We start from the raw sequence: 18,626 nt of genomic DNA on the forward strand, positions 1-18,626 counted from the left end.
TTCTACCGTGATATGGCAAGATAAAGAAGATGACCAATGAGACAACGATAGACAGTGAGATCTCTAAGTAAAGTGCAACCAGTAGAGTGCAACTTTAAATTAGGATCCATAGGCAACAGTGATGGTTTATACGCCAAAAAACTAGCTCCAGAAGTTGAAGTGTGTAATGGCGTTGAGATAGGAAAATTCCTTAAGATGAACGGGCAAACTTGAAGGAGTTCTGATTTCGATTCCATAAATTTCGGTAAACAACATCAAAGGAATAACATTCTTATTCTGATTGGTTTTCATTCCGATTCCTGATAGGTAAACCGGACATAAGTTGACATATTTGTATAGGAAATTTTATAACTTAATTTTATGACTTTTTTCCATCTTTTAAAATCATAGAAAATTTGTTTCCTTCTATAAAACTCCTAGAAAAACAAAATAGTAAAATAAATCATTGAAAAATCACAAATTACATGGAAATTAATTAAATTGTCGAAAAAGTGGAATAGAAAATTACATGGAAATTAAATCAAATTGTCCAAAAAATAGAAGAGAAAAAAATCAAGAAAAAAAAATGTCCAAAAAATAGAATAGAAAAAAATCATGAAAAAAATTGAATAGAAAATTACATGGAAATTAAATCAAATTGTGCAAAAAATAGAAGAGTATAAAATCACGAAAAAACAAAAATGAACTCACTACTAAGTGCATGCTTGATCCAAGGCATCAAGTGAGGTCAAGGGGTGTGCTTCCCACTGCGCCACTAATAAATTTACTAATTTTTGTTGCAATTGTTATACTAATTCAATAGTTTTTTTTTTTTTATCCCCTTTTGCCATGCATGCTAAAGTATTAAAAAAGTAGGAAGTAATATAGAATCAATGAATTTATGGTAAAATCCCACCATGATACATTTTATAAAAATTTTGGCGGGCTGGTAAAGGGATCAAATGATATATTTTGTTGGTAGATTGGAGGATTAGAAACTTGACTATTGTTTTCCAATTGACTGATTGGAGATATATGTCAATTATCGTCGAGTTATGCTTGCTTTGACTACTAATTCAATAGTATTGAAAGTTCAAGAGAGTCTTTCTAGACCTACGGTAAAATCCTTCGAAATCAATCTTTTGAGTACTTTTAGAGTCCTTGTCCGTGACAATCTTACTTTCCAAATCCTTCATTCCTCTCAATCGCCTTCTCTCTCACTCTGAATTGGGAACCCCGTTTGTGTGGTCCAACATTTCCAATACGCCGAGCTTTGTAATTATTAGTACTGATCTACTTTAGGGATCTGCGGAGCTATAAGAAGTTGGAGACGATGGCAAAGAGGGAGGGCTTACTGGGAAGAGAGAGTGAGAAAAGCAAAAGAAGAAGAAGAGGGAAGAGAGAGAAAAGAAAAAAAAATGCTTTAAAATAATATAATATTAACCAATGTCAAACTCTTCTGTTAGTGATATTCAAGGAAGTTTGATTCAGGGCCTATCGGTAGGTTTGATTTTTGAAATTTATCAAAATTGTAGGGGTATCAATACAAATAATCTTTTTTTAGGGCAGATTTGATTTTTATCTTACGTTTTGAAAACTAAAGTTTTCTAAGCTCTTGAGGATGTCATTTTAATGTAAAATTACTCGTTACCCCTCTATTCCAAATCTTTCTTCTCTCCAATATTCTCTCTTCTTTATGTTGGGAAATTAACGATTCTGTATAATTTTCCTTTCCATAGAAAATATTCACACACAACCACAATATGCAAATAAGGAAGAAAACTATAAAGAACAAGAAAACGACACATCAAAATTATACTGATTCACCACTAAGGGCTACGTCCAGTCTTCCACTTAGATGTGGGTAATTCACTAATAATTGTTTCACGATTGGAATACAAAACTCTCCCAAAAAATATCTCCTAGAGGTCCCAACAAAAGTCCCCTAGCTTCTAAGTATTTTAACACAATTAATACTTACGAATAGGAATGAAAAGCTCGTAATAATCAAGATACAAATACCTCAATAATGTCCTGCCCAAAAGCCTCTGCCAATGTCCGAGCCGCCGCCACAAATTGACGCCAAAATACTCCAAAAATTGGTTGCTCAAAATAAATTGACGGCTCTTCCTTGTGTTCCACGACCACACACACCAGTGTCATTAGTAAAGTAATATATAGGTAAATGAAGTGTGTGAAACCTAAAACAATAAAGATAATGGGCTTTTGGCCCATTTGTTTTTCACTCCTTTCTTTTTTTATTTTGTTTCCGATTCTCAACCATCTCCCAATTGGAGACAAAATAACAATTTTGCCTCCCACTGCATCAACAGTGTCCCATCATCTTGACACCTTCTGTCAAGGCACAGTTCTGACTCCTCTATCAACGAACTGATTCACACTGCTCGACTCTACCCAAGCTCTATCTGTGATTGCCCCGAGACTGAGTAATCCTACATGGTCTTGTCTCCCAGACGTTAGAGACACAACCACGTGCTCCCACTCGATATAAGTGGTCCCTATCACTTCCTTTCTCAATCGAACCTAACAACCTCTGAAGGAAGATTTCCATGATGACTTGGCGCTCTCACCCAAGTCTGTTGCCTTTCTGGATACATTACCCTTGACTTCAGCACCAACTGTAGTCTTCTCCCTCAATGCACTATCTCACCTATGTGACTTCATCAACTCGCTCATCCGTCTGACAACTGGGGTATGATTCCGACAGTCTACTGAACACCTCACTGAGCTGTTCCCCTTTCCCTTTCTTCTACTTCCTAGCTGTAGTACTTGAACTGATGGCAGATTCTTCTGATCTATCCTGTCTGTCAATGCTGCTGATTCTTTCAAATATCGTCCTGAACTATCTACAGCTACACTGTGCATCCTCTGTCTCTCAGATCCCCTAACAACCTTAAACTCAGACACATAAATAGAAGATCTCTTGTGACCTATTGCCACCAAACTGGATTCCCTCTTAAGGTTCCAGCAACCCCCACTAAACTTACTGTTGTAGCCATCATCATCTAGCTTCCCTTCATATAACAAATTAAATCTGATGCTAGGAATATACCCGACGCCTCGTAGCACAAACTCGACCTCTTCACCTATCTTCAAACAAACATCTTCAATTCCTCTCACCTTGGAGATACTTACATTCCCCTTTCTTCACTGAGCCATAATCACCTACAGTAAGGGATGAGAACCAACGTTTGTCTGAAGCAACGTGCGCTGATGCTGCAGTGTCTACTACCCACTAGTCTATAGATATGTTCCTCTGAACACAAGCCAGAAACTTTTCAATTCGTTATTCTTCTGTTACAATATTTGCAGTATTGTTCCCCTTCTCAAAATCTTCTTTGAACTTCCTACAAAAACGTTTCACGGGTCCCTTCTTGTGGCAGTAAAAACACTCAACTTCCCCACTAGAACTCCCATTACCCCTGCTATATCTCTGGTGCTGCTTCCCATTGTAATTCATCTTTGCCTTCCCTTTGTTCTGAGTTACCAATGCTGATTCACCCCTGTTTTCTACCCCTGAAATAGATGTAGACATTTTCCCTAATTTTCTCCGGGCTTCCTCAAATAAGGTGGCATCACAAATAGTTGAAAATTTTAAGCTATTTTCCGCTAGCGAATTCGACACTACGGTCTTCATCGTCTTTGAACTGTCAGGCAAAGATGTCAACAGCCTTATAGCTTTCACCTCCTTTTCAATCTTGACACCCATCCCTTCTAATTTTTTCAAGATATCGATGAGCTCATTAATGTGGGAATTCACCGAGGTTCCCTCCTCCATGTGGATATTAAAATACTTCATCCATAGAAGTATTTTTGTATTGGCTGAAGTTTTTCATACATGTCTTGCAAGGTCTTCAACAATTCCTTCATTGTAGTCTCTTTCGCCACCAGACTACAAACATTCATCGATAACGACATTCTGATGTTCGTAACGGCCTGCTCATTCATCTCATTCCAATCCTTGTCCGTCATCCCTACTGGTCTCTCCCCTAAAGTCTTGTGTATCTTCCTGCACGTAAGAAGATCCTTTACCTGCATCTTCCAAAAACTGAAATTCTCCTTGGTGAACTTCAAAACCCCTTCATAATAATGGTGTGCGTGATATTTGTCTCCCATGATACTGTAACCGTACAGATACCACTTGTTGGGAAATTAACGGTCCTGTATAATTTCCCCTTTCATAGAAAATATTCACACACAACCACAATTTGCAAATAAGGAAGAAAACTGTAAAGAACAAGAAAACGATACATCAAAATTATATTGATTCACCATTAAGGGCTACGTCCAGTCTTCCACTCAGATGTGGGTAATTCACTAATAATTGTTTTAGGATTGGAATACAAAACTCTCCCCAAAAGTATTCTCTAGAGATCCCAACAAAAACCCTCTAACTTCTAAGTATTTTAACAATTAATACTTAGGAACAGGAATGAAAAACTCACAATGATCAAGATACAAATACCCCAATAATGTTGATCGTGATCTGCCCCAAAGCCTCTGTCAATGCCCGAGCCGCCGCCACAAATTGCCGCCAAAATACTCCAAAAATTGGCTGCTAAAAACAAATTGGCGGCTCTTCCTTGTGTTCCACGATCACACACACCACTGACATTAGTAAAGTAATATATAGGTAGAAACTTATTTACATAAATGTCTAAATTTTTATAATTTTACACTTTTAGATTTCTGCAAGTAGGATTTTAGTTTAATTCCGAATTTACCCCTGCTTATTGCATTTTCATTTATTATAGTTTTTTGCTTTTTTGAAATATAAAATAGTTTTTTCCATAAATAAATATCACAATCCTTTAATTAATGTGGGCCCCATATTAATTGCCAATTTGAATCCCTTAATTCACTCCTTCAAATCCTTCAAAAAAAATTGATTTTCTTTATTTACCAATATTATTAATTAAAAAATATTCAAATCTCATGATCCACATTTCTTCCGATTTCTGCTACATAAAACTATAGATATAAATGATACATAAAACAATAGAACCAGAGATATAATATACGAGTATATAGTTCTGATTTCTCTGGTTCCCTGGTTCTCTGGTTCTATTTCCGTAGGATATATATTATATCTCTAATTTTATGTATTGTTCTATTTCTTTCGATTTCTTTCGATTTCTCGATATTGTTCTATTTCCGTAGGATATATATTATATCTCTAGTTTTAATTTAAACAATAGAATAAGAGAGCAAGAGATGAACCTCGATTCTGTCAAAAATTGAAACCTAAATATAACATAAACTACGGTATAATGGGAATCGACGGACTGAAATGCTCATGCGACGAAGGCCGGAGATGAAATTAGATGTTACTGTATAATGAAGCTGTCGGAGATGAAGGGAGATAGCGACGATGTTACCGTATAATGGTAACCAACAGAATGAGATGCGACGGAAGCTGGCGGTGAAATGTTCTGCAAACAAAGAAATCGGAGTCGCCGGAGATAGCGACGATGTCAGAGAAATGATCGGATGCTTCAAAGGAAGAAGAAGCCCGACAGTCGGAGCGGTCAAAGAAAATCGAGGGAGAAGAAGGAGGTTACAGAATTTTGGGGGTTTTAGGATTTTCAGTTTTGGAGAGTTGAATTAGGGATTTAATATATTTTAATAATGATTTACCAATTTGATATTTTAATAATGATTTAATATTGAGATGTATATATTAGTAATTTTTGTTATGGGTACCATCTAATTTATGAATTATTTTAGACAAAAGTGTAAATTCTATACTTTTCCATCTTTTTACGTAATTAGGACTCCTAAATAGACCATATATGTACTAATCTCTATAGGCAAAGTAAGTGTGTGAAACCAAAAACAATAAAGATAATGGGCTTTTGGCCCATTTGTTATTCACTCCTTTCTTTTTTTATTGAGATAATATCTTGCGAGAACTATTTTTAAATCTTAATTTCATAAATGTCTTTAGTTTTCAAAATTTACACTTTTAGATATTTGCATGTAGGATTTTCTGTTAATACCGATTCTACCCTTATTTATTGCTTTTTATTTTATTATAAATTTTAAATTTAAAAGATTTGAATCTTTAATTTAAATTATATTCATTCAATTATTGTGGGTCCCGTTTATATTTGTATATATGGGGATATATTGTATATGTGTATATATCTTATATGTGTATATATCTTATAGTTATATATACATAAGATATGATACTAATTTTTTGTTGTCTCAAATATATATTTTCGGGATATATTGTATATGTGTATATATCTTATATGTGTATATATCTTATAGTTATATATACATAAGATATGAAACATGATTAAGTTCTACTAAGATTGGTACCATATCTTATGTACTAATAACTATAAAATATATACACATGTAAGTTATATACACATATATACAAAACCGAACGAGAAGACTAATACCTTATTATTGGTGTAAACGGAAAGGGGACCGTAGACGAGGAACCCACTGCTCGACGCTGGAAAGGAGAAGCAATTCAGCAAGAATATGTCGCCTGAAATGTTGTTTGCCGACGGAAAATGAAGGTTTGAAACGTACGAAGACGGAAAATGGGATATAACTGAAGCAGGCGTACAATGACGGAAAATGAGACAGGGAACGTACAAAGACGGCGTTGGAGACGGAAATTGAAGCAGACGAAAGGAAACTTACCAATATAGTGGCCGACGAACACGGCAGCGTCAGACAACGAGCGACGAACGATTACAAAACTCAGAGACGGCAATAGACGGAGGAAGCGAAAAAGTCTCCGATTTCGAATTTGAGGATTTTTAAACGGGATTTGGGGGATATTTTGGGAGGTTTTCAAATTTGGGGAATTTAGGGTTTTCTTTTTTTAATGTTTTGGGTTTTTAATTTGTTTTGGAAAGTATCATTAAGCTAAAATTATGGGATCCAAATTATAACCTTCCAATTAATCAATTTTGCATGAATTTAAAATTAATTTGTAGATACAAGAGGATATTTATGTGATGGGTACCCTCTTAAGGTTGTTTCATGACAAATGTCTAAATTCTATACATTCCATCCTTTTATGTAATTAGGATCTTTAAATAGCTGATCAATGTACTAATCCTTTTTTATTTTGTTTCCCATTCTCAACACTTTACCCACCACAGAAGGAAAAAAAAACACATTTTCTCTCTCTTATTTACTCCAAAAAACCTAAAATTTTTCATCTATATCTCCATGAGCCTACCGATTACCACATACTTTTTTTCTCTTCTTAATTCACCCATAAACCCTAAAATCTATCATATCTATCTTCAATGAGAAGCCATTTCCTCCCTTTTTTCCCTAAGTGAATCTCACTTCAGATCTCTTAGATCTGTTTCCTTCTCGCTTTGATCTGTCTCGCTCTAGGTATACTCTCGCTCTCGTCTTACTTTCGCTCTTTTTCTCGTTCTTATTCTAGCTCTTGTTTGTTCTCGTTCTTACTCTCGCTCTCGCTCTCGATGCGTTCTCGTTCTCACTTTCGATGCATTCTCGTTCTCGCTCACGATGCATTCTCGCTCTTGCTCTTGGTGCACTCTCCCTTTCGACCCAAGTACTTGACCCTGTTTATAATCATAAATCAGTAAACTTTTTATTTTATTTTTCTTTGTTGCAAATATCCAAATAAAAAAATTTAATTATATTTTCTAATAACATAAAAAAATTAAATTCTTTTTCGAATTTCAAATTATAGAATTTAAAACCATATTTTGGACTTTCAACGACAAAAGATTAGTATCATTTATTTATTAATGGTGTTATGTATCACCAAGGTTTTAAATGTTGACGTCGATGAAAATGTCAATGTCTTAATTTCATGGAAATGTGAATGGAAATAATCGATAAAATATCGATGCCGATAGATAGTTCTATAAATGTTTGGAAAATTAAAAAATTATAAAAAATATTTAAATTAACAAATAAATATTTTTCTATTTCTAAATAAATTAAAATTATTAATATTGATATTAGGTATATATTAGTGATATTTTATTAATATTTTTTCTATTTTGTAATAGAATGGAATGTCGATTTATCGCTATATCGATGTCGAAACTATGAATACATGGAAATATCTATGGACATGATGACCTATTTGCATGGGCCGCACGTATCGTTTGTATTTACCCATTTCAAAATATTATTAGAAAACATATAAGATATATAAACTCATAATATATATAGTCCCAAATTTCCCTGCCAAAGCTTCAAAGTCCATCCCCCATTTGCGCGCAAGGTAACTGTAATTCGCAACTGAAAAGCTTCTAGCTCAGAATAATGGATTGCATATTCTCGAGCTCTATCGTCTCTTCCATTATGGTGAAAGGAAATGGAGGAATCAGCTGCCAGATTTCGATGGCTCGTTTCATGGCGAATGCCAGAAGACGACTGCCCAAGAACCTTCTCAATCCACGACGGACCAAGCTTCCCCCTGATCCCGGCGTCAATCAATTCTTGAAGAACACAACCTCCGGCTCTGGCCCCTCCTTCACAGATTTCACTTCCAGCGAGAAAATCGAGTTTCCCGAGGAAGAACACGACGACCACGAAGAAGCTGACACTGAGAATTATTTCGTCGATGATAAGGACGGTGAAATTATTTGGGATTCGGATGAAATTGAAGCTATTTCATCACTCTTCCAAGGCAGAATCCCTCAGAAACCTGGTAAGTTGAACCGGGAGAGGCCTCTTCCGCTCCCACTTCCTCACAAGCTACGACCACCAGGACTTCCTAACCCTAAAATCCGAGCAAGAACGGGCGTTCCTTCGCGTGCATCGCTATCTAAGCAAGTCTACAAGCGCCCCGATTTTCTTATCGGCCTTGCCAGAGCGATTAGAGATCTGTCTCGGGAGGAAAATGTGTCCAAAGTTCTCAATAGGTGGGCTCCGTTTTTGCTGAAGGGGTCCCTGTCATTGACGATCAGGGAACTGGGTCATATGGGTCTCGCCGATAGAGCTTTACAGTCGTTCTGTTGGGCGCAAGAACAACCTCGACTCTTTCCAGATGATCGTGTTTTGGCCTCAACCGTTGAGGTCCTCTCGAGGAACCATGAACTGAAAGTACCACTGAACTTGGAAGAGTTCACTAGACTGGCTAGTCGTGGTGTGCTCGAGGCGATGATAAGAGGGTTTATCAAAGGTGGGAGCTTAAACCTTGCTTGGAAGCTTCTTGTAGTTGCCAAGAAGGGTAATAGAATGTTGGATCCCAGCGTTTATGTGAAATTGATATTGGAGCTAGGGAAGAACCCTGATAAAAACATGCTGGTACTTACCTTACTGGATGAACTAGGACAAAGAGAAGCCTTGAAATTAAACCAGCAAGACACAACAGCTATCATGAAGGTCTGCACTAGGCTTGGTAAATTTGAAATTGCAGAGAGACTTTATGGCTGGTATGTAGAATCTGTACATGAACCTAGTGTGGTTATGTACACTGCTTTAATTCATAGTCGCTACTCAGAGAAGAAATATAGAGAGGCATTATCTGTGGTGTGGGAAATGGAGGCTGCAAACTGTCCTTTTGATCTTCCTGCTTATAATGTAGTGATAAAGCTTTTTGTTGCTCTTGGTGATCTCTCAAGGGCTGCTAGATACTTTGCAAAGCTTAAGGAAGCTGGTTTTGCCCCTACATATGACATATATAGGAATCTGATTACCATTTATTTAGTTTCAGGGAGGTTAGCAAAGTGTAAGGAAATTTATAAGGAAGCCAAGAATGCAGGATTTATTATTGATAAACAAATTACTTCGAGGCTGTTGCAATGTGCAAGCAGAAAGATGATACGTTCCTAGTAAGAGATTTATTACAAATCACTGAAATGTCTCTTGTGCTTGTATATTTTTTTTTTATCATTCGCTTATCATTATATAATTAGAAGGAGACTTGTTTCAAGAGCATTGCAAATGAATTTTGATCAAGACTGGCGGACCGACAATAGATCTGTCATGGTGTTCTGAGCCTCCCAGCTATGAGCTAACCTCTTTGTTCGCTCTTTTCTACCACATTCAAACTGATGCTTCTGATTGCTTCAATGGACAAAATGTCATGCGTACGATGTTCTGGGTGGCTCTGAGGCTGGGTGCATGTGTGTTGTTTCAATATGGAAAATTTACTTACTGCCTTCTTATTGATCATTTTTTGGCAACATGCCAACATTACATCCATGGATTTCAATAGTACATCTTTAAATACACATGGATCTATGCCTCAGCATACATATTACCTAGACAACCTCTTCTGGACTAATAAGGTATATTAAACCAATGGAAGGGTTTTTGTAACCTCCATTTGCCTTTGTATATTTCAATACATTAATGAAATCTGTTTCTCTTCCAAAAAAAACCTGGCTCGTCTGTGCTGATTTTGACATCTACTGACCAGCAATCCTTATTCAAGTCTGACTTCTATTCTGTTATCAGTACTATCTAGTTCCATTGTTCAATGCGGTAACTCAGAGTTTTTTCCTTCCATGTATCATTGTCTAGATAAGTCTCATAAAATTTTACATTTCCCGTTGCAGATATTGTCAAGACAGTTGTGCTCCTGGTACCGAAACTTCCCCGTATGTTGAAAAACTAAAAAGATAATGAAAAAAAATTGCATCAAAATTCCAGCAATGGATGAAATAAATGTGTATGCTTACCTGTGAGGTCTGAATTTGGACAAAGATGGGGCTCAAATCTAACTCCCAGTCAAGGGAGCATATGTGGGGCAGTTTGCTTTCATCAGCTTTGACTGTGTCCCTCATTAATCTCTCAATCATCTCTTTCACAGGTATTTCACCTCCATCACATTTATGAAGCTGTTCGTTAAATTTTAGCCTCAGGCGTTGTGCCTGCAGGTAAGTTGAATCACTCAGTCCATTCAGGCTACTCACTCTCTTATTGTTCTTAGCTCTTCGTTGTTATTTCTTTTCCATGTCTTTTTCCCTTTTGGAATGTGCATTTTTGTTATATGACTTGAAGAATTTTAAGATTACAAGTTACGCACCTTATGCCAAGGGGAATCAAGCTCTGCATTGGAAAGCACATGTAAACCAGGAGGAACCTCCTGGATGACAATGCGATCCCCTTCTGATCTGTTGGAGATGTAAACCATGGTGTTTGAAGAAATGTCAGCTACTACCAGGTTAAACCCATTATACTGGTATGCTTCTGCCCTTATCTCCTCTGCAAATTCCTTTGGGCTCTTTCTGCTCTGTTATTTCAATATTCTATGTTAATGAGGGGGGATATAGATAGGCCCCCAATTATAAATGTATATAGAAGAAAGAGGGTAAAAGAGGGAGAGAGTTTTGAGTGTAGGCACTTTAGTTAGGTAATGAGGTCAAGATGGGCCGTTAAATACGCATACTAGCCAGCTAGGGGAGGGCATCCTGTGTCTATTCTGGTTATTGGAGAGGCAGGAGCTCCTAAAACCTCCGCTGGCAATATACTTCTCAGCTTATCAACAGAGAAGTTCTATAATATTTGTAAGTGGCTTCAACCATATGGTCCTAAGATAGAACCTGGATTGAAAGCAACTTTAACAACAAGGTGTGTTTAGTATTGCTTTCATAAGAAGTGTTTTTCTAGTCAAAATTACTTTTAATTTATGGTAAATAATTTAATAAAATGTGGCATTTTATTGTTTAGTTTTAAATTTAATAATTTAAAATTTTAGAAGTGCTTTTTCTTTTTTATATTCGTGAGTGAGTCCATGTCAGAGCTAATTTATGGACGCCTCTACTAATTTTACTAGGTGGTCACTGTAGGCTTGAACTCATTCCTCCAAAGTTCTTTTATGTTTTTTGCATGCTCCAGTACCACTGGACCAATCTAGAGTGGGTTTTAAGTGTTTTTAAATAATTAATATTTACTTAGAAAATCACTAAAATGCAAATAATCAAAGAGACTAGCGAGAAAGAGCAGAGAGAAGTTAGTAGGAGAAAATGTGTCAGAAAAAGAAGTTAGTGAAATAACGTATGTGTAGAAAGTAATTAGAAAAAAGAAGTTAGTGAAATAACGTTGGTGTAGAGAGTAATTAGAAAAAAGATATAGGTTTCATGAAAAATTAAAACCCAAGCCAATAAAACTTGAGCAAAGTCATTTTTTTTTTAAATTTTTTTATATAAGAAACCGAACTTTTCTTTAAGATGAATGAAAATAGAAGCAAATACAAAGGGCATACAAAAACAAAAGTCCAGGAGTTGGAGCTCTAACTAAAGGAAGTGCTTCTAATCCAAAAGAATAGAACCTAACTAAACGTTTTGTGTGCAAAGCGTCTTCAAAAGCATCTCCCAACCACATCTTTGAAAATCACTAATAAAAGTGCTATTGAATTGTAGCCAAACATAAATTTGTGAGGTAGAAAGCAGTTCTAAACTTTTATAAATTATAGCCAAGACCAAAACTTTATTTTATCATTTGAATTGATTTATGCTGGAGATCAGTAGTTTATTAAACAATGAAATATGATGTGCTATATAACCTGCAGAAAAAGAAGGGGAAGATTCCCACGGCTTTTGGCCTCAGGAAGGGTGTGAAGCTCCAGCACATTAGTAACAAATGAAACCCTGCCTTTCCTTGAACAAGCTAACCAAGTCCCACCCGCAACCTCGTCTCTCCCTCCAGCTATCTCACCATCCTCCCACCATGACGCCGGTCTCGTAGGCCTGTAGGGAACCTCATATGCACATCCTTTTAGTTATACACATTCACAATTGATATTGATTATTAGGGGATAGAGAAAATATAAACTTGCCTGTTGAGTAATTCATCTCTGTTGTGCAGGAGAATGAGGGAGTAAAGCGGATGAGACTGCCAAAGAAATGCTGCAATACACATGGTTTCCTGAAAAGTATGAACCGGGAGAAGTTTGAAGCTTTGCTTTTATGGTAAGAACTAAGAACAAAACTTGGCTGGGTGACCACTATACTATATGTTTGAAAAAATATGAAATTGCTGTTCTATGTAGCAAATATTTAGTGGTCAAAAACAACTTTAGCTTGCTAATTTGTCAATGGCAAAATTTTATTTAGGAGTGAATTATCGAATCACAATAACGTGTTATATATGATAGCTGTTTGAATAGCATGCTTTAGAGAAGAGGTAGCTAGGGTCTACTTTAATTTTGTGTAGTCCTTTTCTTGAAGGGGACATAAAACACATTGTCCCACTTTTGTGAAATAATAAATAATAGATAAATAATAGACAAATCCTAGTAATCTTAAATAAATTATAATGAGTACTTTTACCGAGTAATTTTTAAAATATAGGAAGAGACAGACAATATAAATATAAAAAGTAATCTTCGACGGAACTAACTTTAGTCAATTTCACCTGTAATTAGTTTTGACAAAGTGTCTGTGTTGGACACAGATACGTTCGGACATGCTCCGGACACGTGTCCGACCCGCGAAATAACATGTCTTCTTTTTTTATTATATTTTTTATTTCGGACACGGGGCAGACACGTTATAGACATGCTGCAGACACGTCAATCACCTGGCTTTGAAAATGTTTAACACCTTTACTCACGAAGGAAGACGAACAGGAAGAAAACGAAGAAAAGTATTGCTGGCTTTGAACACGTTTTAAGGCGCCCACTTTACTCATGAAGAAAAAGATGAAGAAAAATAAAGAAGAGGAGGAATGGGAAGAAGAAGAGTTTGGAAGCAGAGAGAAGAAGATGAATAAAAATAAAGAAGATGAAGAATGGGAAGAAGAAGAGTTTGGAAGCAGAGAGAAGAAGATGAATAAAAATAAAGAAGATGAAGAATGGGAAGAAGAAGAGTTTGAAGCAAGAGAGCAGCGAAGAAGAAATGTTGGAGGAGAAAAGGAAGGGTTGGGAAGAGGAAAAGGCACAATAGAAATAGTATAAAAATAAAACCCAAAAAAGAAAAATAATAGACGGAGAATTAGAAAAGTCTAGTAGCACCTAATGGTGGTTGCATGAAACTGCAAAATGGCAGAATACCTCCTATCGGGAAAATTGCAAAAACCACCCTTTAACTATGATACAATTTTACCCATAAACGTTCAATGGTAAAAATTAAACCCTCGAACTTTTAAAAATGAAAAAATTATACCCATAAACCTTTTAGAGTTAAAATTAAACCTTTAAATTTTATAAAATGAAAAAATTGACCCCTCAACTTTTAATGGGTAAAATTTAAACTCTCAAATTAAAAAAAAAAAAATATATATATATATATATATCTATATTTTGAACCTATTTTAAAATTCACCCTCAAATTAAACAAACTCTACCGGAAGACTTCTCTTCTACCTCAAAGTTTAGGGGTCTAATTTTTTCATTTATAATAGCTCGAGGGTTTGATGAGGGGATTTGAACTCACAACCAACGAAGTATATGTCAATTACCGCTGAGCTATGCTCGCTTGGTTTTAATATTAATAATTTTGTAATATTTTTATGCTTTGATCAGGGAGTAATTATTTTTTTTCTTTTATCTATTTTTAAGTTAAAAGTCAATATATACACATATTTTCTAAAAAAAATTAAGAAAAAATAACGTGTCCTCACATATCCGTGTCCTACATTTTTAAAAATTGGTGTTCGTGTCTGTGTCCTGTGTCCGTACTTATTAGGTTTGGTCAAATCCTAGTAACATCCTCTCTTGGAGCATCTCCTTGAGGAGGGTATAGTGTTCAGGACAACGATATCTCTCATACTCCAAGTATCTCTACAATTGTTTGATATTGTCCGCTTTATTACAAATCTCGTGACTTTATTTTTGGTTTCACCCAAAATGCCTCATACCAATTGAGATAATTGCCTCATCTATATAGCATGAATCACTCTCTCCCCTAACCGACGTGAAACTTTGTTTGCACACTTTACAATCCCAACATATAGATCTCTGAGGTCTAAGGTTGATTTTGGTGATAGTGTTTATGTAGAAGAAAGATCCTTAGGAGTTAGTTGACATTGCTGTGGTACCAAATAAGATTTCTCGAGGAAGAGAGCAAGAAGTAAATTCTCCTGAGTGTACAAAAGTACTTAGTAGGTCTGATTAAATACTGTTAATTGGGAGTTTGTGTTGTTCATTTAGACTGAGGATAGGATTGACCATGAATTCACGATATAGGATTCTTGTAGGATGGTCGTGGGATGTGAGCCTTTAACCTCCTCCATAAAAAATTATCTACAATGTTAATGCAAGAATTTGGATGTTGTTCTATTGGTTAAGGATATGTAACTTAAGTTGGCACTCTAATCAACTTTCCTCATACTGCTAGAGGTGAGAAGGGTCTTCCTATGAAGTTAACCCTAGAATGGTTCAGATCTTTTTTTACGATATTGCTGTTACATTGGGCTGCATTTTCATATTTTTAGAGCGTTAATCCAAGTAATATTCAACTTTTAAATATTATATTACCAATCCTCAGTGGCTAAGGCACCCATTACCTTAAGGTGGAGGCTGGACCTCAACTCCCACCATGGTTGAATTCAAAAAACAAAAAAGAAAAAGCTTAATTGTTGGCGAGTTTGGTTTTGATCCATTAGTATGTCTATTCATGAAGGGATTCCTTTAACACCTCACATGGCCAACTATGGTAGGCAGAGAGTCCAAATTAGTAATTATACCCCATCCAAAGATCATAAAGGAGACCAAAACATTGGAAAGGCCACTTCTTCATAAAGGGCATAGGCGAGGCAGTGTATGCAAAAAAAGGGGGGGAATAGCATCAAACCATACATGTTTCTCAGAAATTAAAAATAAGAAACAAAAAATGAAACCGTTTATATTAGAAAACGTACCAATATCAACTAAGCTTACCAATTGTGGAGTAGTATTAGCAGAGTTGAAGGAAACTGTGTTCGTGTAAATCAGAAATGGAACTGGAACTGGAACTGAATCAGTGGGTTGTTTTGGTTTGATTTGTATGTTTTGCAGTCGGTTTGTGAGTGAAGCTGATTTTGACACGCAATGTTATTAATACATCTCTGGATTGAATCAAATATGCCATTTGCAGATGCTAGAAAACGTCTCGTTCTTATCCCAAAGGCAGCTGGTTTTGAAAAATGTGGAAAGGTGCTGCGGTTTCATGGTGGGTTTAGTCCATAATTGCAGATGTTGAGAAAAATATGTTTGTGGAAATGCCTGTGGGCGGCTATATTTGTGAATAAAATTCAATAGTTTTTATATGTGAAGGTTGATGTTTAGACAAGAGGTGCTAGAAGACTATTGGAACCAGGCATGCATAGGTATCCTAGTAAGATTATGACATTCTAAAATTACCTGAGATGGATAAACAATTCGAAGTGTTTTTCTTGTGTATTCCTATTTGTAGGTCATTGTGATATGCAGGAAGGGAAGGACGCATAAAGATTCCACTGACCTGTGTGCTCTTTGTCTACAATTGCATAGATGAATTTGCTGGGTGGGTTGTTGCTCCTTTAGTGGGAAGAGGTTCTTGATTCAATATTTCATGAGTTTAGATTTGCCTTTGCTGCTTCTTACAATGTTTTTAAAAAGTAGATAACGAAGCAAAGAAACATTCTTGAGCAGTAGATAACAAAGTAAAGAAAGACATGGATAGAAGTAGTATTTATAAGCTCAATTTTCATTTGATAATAATTACATTTTTAGTTTTATGTTTCTATATAGGTTCTCCTTGTCCAACAATAATAATAATAATAATAATAATAATAATAATAATTATAATAATCTTGTTCAAAATATATGTTTCCCCTCCATTTTTTTAACGTGATTAATTAAATTCTTTGCGTCAACCTGAGTTTAGTCCGGCAGTTACGTCACTTTGCTCCTCCATACATACGTGTTGGAGGTTTCAATTTCTATCTCCACATTTTTTGTACTAAAAACCTTTTCTGTGCCAATTTCAAAATAAAAATTACTTTTTCTTAGTTTTTAAAATTTACCTTAGATTTTGGAAATGCTTTTAAAAAGTTTATAACAAAGCAAAGAAATATTTTCAAAAAGTAAATAACAAAGAAAAAACATATAAGTTGAAGTAGTGTTTATAAATTAAGACCCCATTTGATAATGATTCCATTTTTAAAAATTATTCCAGCTCTCTCAATTATTATAATTATTTTTTTTATCATTTCCAATATTATTCATGCAAACATGTTTTAATTCTTTTTCAAATTTCAAAAAACAAAAACAAATTTTTGAAAACTATTTTCAAAATTTGCCTTAGCTTTTGAAAGTATTTTTGAAAATAGATAATAAAGGAAAAAGGTCGTCTAAAAAAAAAAGAGAGATAAAAGTAGTGTTTGTAAACTAAAATTTCAAAAAAATAAAATTAAAAATCAAATGGAGCCTAAATAAGACGTGTTTGATATAAGAGTCGTGGTTGGGTTGAAATAACTTTTGAGGGCTAATGAAGAGAATTCAAATGGAACTTTTGTATCACAAGGAAAAAAATCTACCTCAAATGATCGTGTGATGCTGATGGCTGATATTCAATATTCATAGAAGAGGTGCTACAGCACTGCTGGAACTAGGCATTGATAGGGATATTAGATTCGCGACATCTTCTAAACTCACTTCCAAACATGCTTTTAGTCTATAATTACATTGATGATTTGAGTTAACGTTCGTCCATGCAATATTTTATGGGTTTAGTGTTCCGTTTTTTAAAATTATGTTTACTTTCTCTCAATTTTTTTAAGTACGTTTTTTACCATCACAAATACATTTGAGAACTACTTTTTTAGTTCGATTTGAAAAACATTTTTCAACCGTAGACAACAAAGAAAATAGATTTTTCGACCACTCCTTGAGCTATCAATTAAATCGACTCAGATCTGTTTTTTTGGTTATGCAAAATTTAAAGAAATCTTAATTTACAATTATTCTAGAATAAAAGTCATAAAATCACAAAACAACAAAACTAAGGATCTAAACATGGAAGAAACCCAAAAAAATCTTTAATAATATTAGAATTACCTAGAACCTTTAGATAGATTTATCTGACCTGCAAGCAGTTGTAGTTTGTGGCATTCCTCAACTGTGCAACCCGGACCAAATATAGGCAATACTCTCTGTTTATTTGATGGGGAACAGTAGGCTCAAGAAACATAGTGTATTGGAGACCATAACCATTTATAGTTAATCCTAGGGTTTCCCATAATCCCCTAATTAATGGGCTGGTTTCTACTCGCAACACCACTAAATGGAAAGTCATGGACCAATAATCAAGATCTCTCATATGCCCATTAAATAAGCCAAATATAATTGTTTTTTAATTTGTTACCCACATATGAATTAATTATTAAATTAATTTCAACAATCTCCCACTTGGATTACAATTTTCTTTAGTAACAATTATATTAATTTATTCTTTAGTGCACAACTCAATGCTATTAAAATAAACTTCACTTTAATAATAATATGGTCAATCTTGCATATCGATGAGGAACCAAAGCGGCTTTTGTCAGATTTATAGTCGCGACTCAACCTTCAATGATCACCACACCAAATATACCCAATGACATGGATCAAGCGTTGAAGAGCAGCATGAGAATTACATGTAATGTGATCTAAACATGTTATTCCCAACTGGTCCAACTTTATTATTTAAAGAGATCAAAATTTATGCTTTCTAACTTTATGTTAAACTACATTTAGAAAGAAAATCATTCAG

At 35.2% G+C, this 18,626-nt stretch overlaps 2 protein-coding genes across 5 annotated transcripts; one reads left to right on the forward strand and one right to left on the reverse strand.

Moving 5' to 3' along the window:
* Window positions 1-8,192: 8,192 nt before the first annotated feature.
* Window positions 8,193-11,152, forward strand: EMB975 (Tetratricopeptide repeat (TPR)-like superfamily protein). 4 transcript variants are annotated; one of them, XM_022297427.2, is made up of 2 exons: window positions 8,193-9,797; window positions 9,882-11,152. In XM_022297427.2, coding segments are annotated over exons 1-2 (1,515 nt in total). In that variant the 5' UTR covers window positions 8,193-8,283; the 3' UTR covers window positions 9,883-11,152. The 4 variants fall into 4 exon arrangements, 2 of the variants coding, with proteins under 2 accessions (XP_022153119.1, XP_022153120.1); XM_022297428.2 differs by having other exon boundaries at window positions 10,527-11,152; XR_015792807.1 differs by having other exon boundaries at window positions 8,194-10,847; window positions 10,981-11,152.
* On the reverse strand, window positions 9,712-16,124 carry LOC111020699 (uncharacterized). The gene is made up of 6 exons (XM_022297431.2): window positions 15,791-16,124; window positions 12,749-12,837; window positions 12,476-12,659; window positions 10,997-11,203; window positions 10,650-10,841; window positions 9,712-10,581 (listed from the first exon to the last, which is right to left on the reverse strand). Exons 2-6 carry the CDS (start codon window positions 12,829-12,831, stop codon window positions 10,432-10,434), a joined length of 816 nt encoding a protein of 271 aa, XP_022153123.1. The 5' UTR covers window positions 12,832-12,837; window positions 15,791-16,124; the 3' UTR covers window positions 9,712-10,431.
* Between the last annotated feature and the right edge of the window lie 2,502 nt (window positions 16,125-18,626).

This window comes from Momordica charantia, assembly GCF_013281855.1.
Source record: "Momordica charantia cultivar OHB3-1 chromosome 8 unlocalized genomic scaffold, Mcharantia_2.0 BLBB01000008.1, whole genome shotgun sequence".
Lineage (NCBI taxonomy): Eukaryota > Viridiplantae > Streptophyta > Magnoliopsida > Cucurbitales > Cucurbitaceae > Momordica > Momordica charantia.

What these genes read in the sequence shown, in the direction of transcription:
- EMB975 (XM_022297427.2), top strand. Translation starts at nt 8,284, where the DNA reads ATGGATTGCATATTCTCGAGCTCTATCGTCTCTTCCATTATGGTGAAA.
- LOC111020699 (XM_022297431.2), bottom strand. Translation starts at nt 12,831, where the DNA reads ATGTGTATTGCAGCATTTCTTTGGCAGTCTCATCCGCTTTACTCCCTC. An exon ending in AGAGATGAATTACTCAACAG is followed by an intron (nt 12,660 to 12,748) that starts GCAAGTTTATAT and finishes GGTTCCCTACAG; the next exon opens with GCCTACGAGACCGGCGTCAT. An exon ending in TCCAAATTCAGACCTCACAG is followed by an intron (nt 10,582 to 10,649) that starts GTAAGCATACAC and finishes TTATCTTTTTAG; the next exon opens with TTTTTCAACATACGGGGAAG.